Below are 7,654 nucleotides of genomic sequence, written 5' to 3' on the forward strand. Positions count from 1 at the left end.
AAAATTTAAATTTCATACCTTTAGATTCTCACGTGAAAACAGTATAAAGTTATTTTGATAAAATAATTTAATTTTTATGTATAAAATAACTTTATTATCTCTGCTTATCCACGTTTATTGTGGATCAACTTCGTCCTCCAAACATTTTCCATTTCAAAATATCTATTTGGGAATATAAACTTTTGAAGCTTATACATAAAACATTGCACAAGACAACAAATAATAATTAGATAACAGCCAACCCTCAGAACCACTTGTTCTTCGGGCCTCCTAGTCCTACTCTGCAACTGCCAGTCATAACGGCAAGGGAAAACCACACAAAAAAGCCACCAAGAGACTTCTCACTATGCGTAGCAAAATCTACACTTATGCTACTAAACTTCACTCACCTTCTTCCCTACTGCTTCAACTACTAGTTTAACCATCTACCGCCATTGATCAAATCCACAATTTGATCACAATGGATCTATTTGGGTCACCACAATGGGGCTCCTAACCACATGCTTCCCGTCCGACCATGAAATTGAACCGAACACAGCACCCGAATCGTCCATTATCAGATTCCGGGTATCTGCGGTTATTGTCACAATAAAGCTCTGCTTCTTCATTCGCTGATTGAACACCAATCTCGCTGGTTTCACCGCCACCGTTGTCCCTTTGGGAGCTTCAATTATTGGCCGATAAACAGCGTTTAGTGGACCCACATTGGTCACGGTTCTGATAAACGCCTTGCTTTTTGCTCCTACTGATGAGCTTGGGAACAATGCTGCAATAGAAGGATAGTTGAGGTTCTCAGGCGAAGGCCTCTTCACCGGACAAGTCACTGGTGATCGCGTGATCACCTGAATTGCTTTTGGGCTGTATCCATTTCCACAAAGGAAGTTCACGTAATCATTGTTAGTAATATCGTACACAAGTCCTGGATCCATTGCACGATCAAGATTAAGATGCCCTGCACCAAAATCGTAGGGTGTAGATGCTTTTCCAGTGGCCTCATCGATCATGGGTTGGTTCAGATTATCCAATGTGTTGGCAGTGGTCATCATTGCAGACCTAATTGCTGCAGGACTCCAATCTGGGTGTGCAGATTTAAGCAAGGCCGCTGCACCGCTTACGTGTGGGCATGCCATTGAAGTTCCAGACAGGATGTTGAATTCAGTTTTTCTTGTATCTGAATCCAGTCCAGTTGGACCAATTGCATCAGTCCAAGCAGCAAGAATGTTAACTCCCGGAGCAATCAAGTCCGGCTTAAGAATCTCTGGGTTCAAACCATTTGGCCCTCTACCGGAAAACGATGCCACAACGGGAGCCGGTTTGATTCCAATGACGGTGCCTTTGAAATCAATAGTTGCAGTAGGATTAGGCGTGGAAGAAATATATGCCTTAACGGCATCAGCCTCGTCAGACCCAACAGCACAAGCAGGAATCAGGTGAGCATCTCCAACAAGCCCTTCACCGTTGGAAATTCCATTTGCAAGAACCATACCCACTCCTCCAGCTTTCTTGACAACTAACCCCTTAGCCACTCTCGGACTACTTCCCCGATCGCAAATAACAATTTTACCTCTAACCATATTTGAATCCAGGGAATTCTCCATGCATAATGAAGTCGAGAGCCCCCCTGATTTCCCTGGATAAACCAGAGGAAACATTGTTCCATTCAGTGGCTCTCCAGAGTAGAGAGACACACCAGATAACCTACGCCCATTGCCCAGAATCACATCAGCTGGAAAATTCCTATCAATTGTCCCTGCACCAACTGTGACAAGCCAAGGCGCGAGGTTTGTCACAGACATCAAATTAGGCCCATCATTACCAGCAGAAGATGACACGAAAACCCCTCTAGAAACGGCACCGTAAGAACCAATGGCTATAGGATCAAGATAATACGGGGCGGAAATTCCATCACCACCGCCAATGGAGATGGATATAACATCCACTCCATCATTAACAGCAGCATCGAAAGCAGCTAATATATCAGAATCGAAACAGCCCGAATTTTTCCAACAAACCTTGTAAGCAGCCAGTCGCGCTTTTGGGGCCACACCTTTCGCAATCCCAGTCGCGTACCCCTCCAAGCTCGCACCGAACGAATGCCTTCCCGCCGCCGTCGACGCCGTGTGTGTCCCATGTCCGTCCGCATCTCTCGGAGATTTGAACTCAATAGTTTCGTTTATTCCACTTATCGGACCCGCTGATCTCGCTGCTGCTTCATGACCTTTGAGGAAAAAACGAGCCCCGATTAACTTCTTATTACAATTTTTGGGGGTGAATTTCACTCCAGCCTGACAAATGCCTTTCCACCTGGCCGGCACCGGCCCGAGATTGACATCCGAGAAGCTACGGCGCTCTGGCCAGATTCCGGTATCGAACACTCCAATAATGACGTCGGATCCATAATTAGATTCGGACCAGAGCCCTTGCTGATTTCGGAGGCCGAGAAATTGAGGCGACCTTGTAGTGTGAAGCTGGCGGCGACGGTCCTCGAAAACAGAGAGAACCGAAGGGTGTTGGCCTAAGTATGTGGCATGATCTGGAGTTACAGCAGCAGAAAAACCATGAAAAACGGTGTCGTATACATGCAGGATTTGGAGCGGATCAGCGAACTCAGAAGTGTACCAGTGGTAGTGTGTGAGGAAAATGGAGGGTTTGGATTCAGCGTCGACGCGGAAGATGAAGGTTTTGACCGTCTGATCGGAGGAAAGTGCTAGAAGGGGAAAATTGGTGAAGAAAGAAAAGAAAAAGTAGAGCAGAATAAAGGAAGTGGGGAGAAATGTAGCCATGAGAGAGCTGAGAGCAAGCAGAGTGGAGTGAATGCAGTAAGCTGTATGGGTGAACGACAGATATACTGGAGATTTCTCTAATTAATTGTCGTTTTATTCTTTTTCTGGTTTGCGTTAGTACTATAATATTAGTGATTTTAATTAAAAAAAGTTATTCTCGAGTGGAGTGGGCCAGGGACGCTGATGATGCTGAGTCAGCCCTATGCTTGCGGGATCTGGGTAATATCAGTCAGTCAATTGTCCATGCTAAGAGATTCAATATGACGTCGTTTTACTTATTTTTATTTTACAAATACTATTTATTTTAGGTCACAAAAAATATTAATTATATTTAGGGCCTTTATTCCGTGCACACACCATAATATTAATCAATGAGATTTAGAGAGTACTTGATTTGGTAATTTTTAATTTGACTTAAAATATATTTTTAATTTATAAATTAATTTAAAAATTAATTAATTAAATTATTTAAAATTAATTTTTAAATAATTTTAATATTTAATTAAAAAATACTTAAAAATAATTTAATTTATCAAATTAACTAAAAATAATATATCATTTAACATTGTTAAAATAAGGGTAGTGTCGAAATTTTAAAAAAATTATAAGAATAAATATAATATTTTTATTTAGTTAAAATATAATTTTAAATTAGATAAATAAGTTATAAATAAAAATATATTATTTATAATTTTTAATTTATTTTAAATAATTTTTTAATTTATAAGATAAATTAAATATTAATTTATTTATAATTTTTTTAATTTATAAATAAATTTAACTAATTTATAAATTAAATTAAATATCCTCTTAATCCAATAATATTATAATCATCTTGACTTTAAAGTGTTAAATTTAAATTCTCAGTTGAAATCATTAAAAAAAAAAAATTGTGCATTTTAAGATATTAATTTTTAAAATGTCATACAATAATTTGAATAAATTTAAGATATTAAAAAATAATATATAACTCATTTAAATTAGCCATGATTAATGAAAGAGGCCTCATTTTCAAATGGAGCAAACTCCAACCAAATAAGTGAAATTTCATGCCAGGTGGATTGCAACGGTCGAAACCGAAAATATAATAGTAGGAGGAGTAAGATTTACGAGTCGACGTCAGAATCCTTGAGAAGGACAATATTGATAAGGGAAAATAGAAAGAAAACAAGGGGAAAAAAAAAAAAAAAAAGGATTTAAAGTGAATGAGGTGGTGCTCGTTTTCTTATGCTTTTAGGAAATGGTAAGTGACAAAATCATGATGTTGAATGATTGCCGTTGGATTAGTGGGGGTGTCTTCTTTTTGTGATTTGGACTTTCTTTTTTTTGTACAAAATGTTTAAATCCATTCAAATCCTATAGAATATAATCTAAAGAATGGTGATTGGTAAGTGCCTATAAAAAGTGTAAACCCTAAACAGGCTTTTTTTTTTTCCTTTAATTTCTTCTTTTATAAAACCCAATCCCCTCTTTTAGATATTTTCCTTTGGGCTAAACACAATCATTATATTTTTAAATTAGAAAAATATAAATACCAAATATAAATTTATTGATAGATCAAAATTTTAGTGATAGATTCATTAGTTCATCATTGATATTTTAGCAATGATAGTTTAAGTGATAAATTAAAATTTACCCTTAAAAATTAATTTTTTAAATTAATTATTGATTAACAATAAATTATGGTTGTCATTCAAAATTTTATTATTAATGGACACTGCAATGATGAATCAATAATAAATCTATTGCTAACTTGTATTTTTGTGATGAATTAATCATAGATTTAGCGATAGAACCGTTAATCTATTACTATTATTTAGTGATTTAAATAATAAATTTATTAAAATTTGTTACAAATTTCAAACTTATAGAAAAATAAATAAACCATGTTTGTCATTCAAGAGACTTGTCCTTGAACAATTGAACGACAATTAAGAAGAGAATTGAACAATTAGGAAGGGAAAGAAGCAAAGGATTTCAGGCAACTAAGCAATGAGTAACAATTGAAAAAAATAAATGAAAACAATTTAAATTTTACAAGAACATAAACACAGATAAACTAAATCAATGCTTTGAACAACTGAATCTCTCATAAAACCTCATTCTTTTTTCTTTTTCTCTTTTTTTTTTTTTTTTTTTACTTTTAACTCATTCAATATTCTATATTATGTAAATCATATCAATTAACCTACAACTCTAAACTTTTAATATGATAGTGAAAAATGATAAAATAAACCCAACTCAATTGATTCCATTTATCAATTTAGAATGAAATGCTTAACAACCTTAAATGCCACCAACCAACACCAAGTGCCTAAATCCCTATCCCAAGAGATTGAAGCCTAACATCAATCAATTCTATAGCGAAAATCAATAAAATTAATCAATTTCACACCAACAAACCAATAATAAATTAACAAAATTAAATTTTAATGATAAATTTTGATTTGATATTTTAAAAAATTAAAAATCATTTTGATTTATATTTTTTGTAAAAAATTTAATCAAACTAGTAAAAATAAATAAATAAATAAATATATATACATATACACACACACTAAAAAAAATTAGCAATAGATCAAATTGGTTGTTAATTTACTAAAACTAGTTGCTCTTCGATTTAACAACCAATCCAGTTGATTGCAATGAGTTTGATTACTAAATCAATTAGCAACCAATAAATAAATCAATTGTGAAAATCATTAAAATTAAAAAAAAAATATTTATTAAAATTATTGGTTACTATTAGAAACTCATTTAGCAACCAATATATAATTGGTTATAAAAAATCGGTACATTTAATTTGACAATTTAGTAACCATTTTGTAAATTAGTTATGTTATAACTTGAACCCACGGGCCGGACTGGCACTAAAACCTGGGTCAGCCTAAAACCCCCGAGGCCCATAGTAAGTCTAACTATTCCTTAACCCAATCCTAAGGCCCATATTAAGCCCACTTTCAAGAATTCAACCGGATAGAGTCTGGCCATAACATGGACCATACAACGGAGAGTTTTGACTCACCCGACCTGTAAGTACAATATATATAACAATTTGGAGAGCTCAGCTCACCCTCTACATACTCATAACGTCATAAAATCAAATGGAAGCTCAGCTCCCTCATTCAATCTAATCATACATGCATTTAATAGGTTTACAAATCCAACGTGGCAATTATAACACAGACCCAAATCAAATAAAATACTTTTAATACATGTGGAGTTCTAGAATTTAGTAAAATTATACAAAATATAACAGACATTACTAAATAACTTGCAAATGAGGGAGGCGGGTTAAAACTCAATAAGAACTCTTCTGTATCCTGGAAAATTAAGGTGAACAGAAGTGAGCGTTTGACTTAGAGAGTAAAATACCAATTTTAAGCACAATTTCTATAGCTATCTAAAGCTAATGCATCCTAAAGAGTAGAATTGTAACATCCCTAATTTTCAAATGATTAATATATATATACACACACACACACACACACACACACTAACCCTGGTATTGTGGACTTCGCGTATATACTTTCATTTCGTGAAAATTCGATAGTCACCTGGATCTGCAATTTCGGGCCGAGCAGATAAGCTGCTGAAATCATTTCAGAATCGGGTCAACATTATATGCTACCCCATCGTTTTCAGACGTTCTGGATGCGTTCCAATGGTCAGATTTGGCATAGGTAAATATATACACTAACCCTAGTATTGTGGACTTCGCGTATATACTTTCATTTCGTGAAAATTCGATAGTCGCCTGGATCTGCAATTTCGGGCCGAGCAAATAAGCTGCTGGAATCATTTCAGAATCGGGTCAACATTATATGCTACCCCATCGTTTTCAGACGTTCTGGATGCGTTCCAATTGTCAGATTTGGCATAGGTAAATATATACACTAACCCTGGTATTGTGGACTTCGCATATATACTTTCATTTCGTGAAAATTCAATAGTCGCCTGGATCTGTAATTTCGTGCCGGCGGATAAGTCTTTGGAATCATTTCTGAATCGGGTCAACATTATATGCTACCCCATCGTTTTCAGACGTTCTGGATGCGTTCCAATTGTCAGATTTGGCATAGGTAAACTCGAACTCTACATTACTTAATTTTTGCCTTGTACTAGGTTAGAATAAAATTTATAAAATATTCGTAGATGATAAGAAAATTACGATTCCTATTGCAATAGCCTTATAATATTGTTAAGGACCGCGGGGCAGGTTTATAGAATTTTTAAAGTTAGTTTAGATAGTTTTTGAAAAATATTGGTTTTGAAGTCTTATAATTGAGTTGTTTGATATTGTGATTATTGCTTGGTTTGGAGGGCCCAAGAGGGGCCATATAATGATGATAAGATATGGGTTGAGTTTAGAAGTGTTATTTGAACCATTTTGCAGGTTGAGTAGGTCATAGGTATAGGGGAGACTCTGCCGGATTTTCAGCACAACTTAGGGTATCTTTAGTCTTTTATAAACATTTATTAAGTCAAATTTATTAAATAATTGCAATGAAATTGTCAGGTGAGCCAGGACAGCCTTCCTCCTCCGCACAGCTGCCGTAGTGACCTCGATTCAAGTTTGTGAGTAAAATATTAATTTTAATTGTAATTTCGATATTATTATATGTTCAAGCATGCCCATGTATCACTTATAAATATGTATTTATGTAGTTAAATACTAGGCACGTTTTATATTGCATTCATAATTGTTGAAGTGCCATGGATGTTGTTTGTGGTAATTTGGAGTAGTGTGTGTGCGTTGCATGCGTGTGGTATGGTATTGGATATGGACAGGACGGGTAGACACGGCTTGAGAGACACTCACTGAGACCCAGTCCTTCAAGGTAGATATGACTTGAGAGACACTCATTAGG

General features: G+C 35.2%; 1 protein-coding gene across 1 annotated transcript; it reads right to left on the minus strand.

Annotated features, from left to right (window-relative positions):
* Positions 1-209: 209 nt before the first annotated feature.
* Positions 210-3,053, minus strand: LOC110636891 (subtilisin-like protease SBT1.6). Its single transcript, XM_058148629.1, has one exon. The coding sequence runs from the start codon at positions 2,781-2,783 to the stop codon at positions 456-458; it is 2,328 nt and encodes a 775-aa protein (XP_058004612.1). The 5' UTR covers positions 2,784-3,053; the 3' UTR covers positions 210-455.
* Positions 3,054-7,654: the final 4,601 nt, after the last annotated feature.

The sequence above is a fragment of the Hevea brasiliensis genome, chromosome 6 (genome assembly GCF_030052815.1).
Source record: "Hevea brasiliensis isolate MT/VB/25A 57/8 chromosome 6, ASM3005281v1, whole genome shotgun sequence".
Lineage (NCBI taxonomy): Eukaryota > Viridiplantae > Streptophyta > Magnoliopsida > Malpighiales > Euphorbiaceae > Hevea > Hevea brasiliensis.

Excerpts from the sequence above, each read along its gene's own strand:
- LOC110636891 (XM_058148629.1), bottom strand. The coding sequence starts at position 2,783 with ATGGCTACATTTCTCCCCACTTCCTTTATTCTGCTCTACTTTTTCTTT.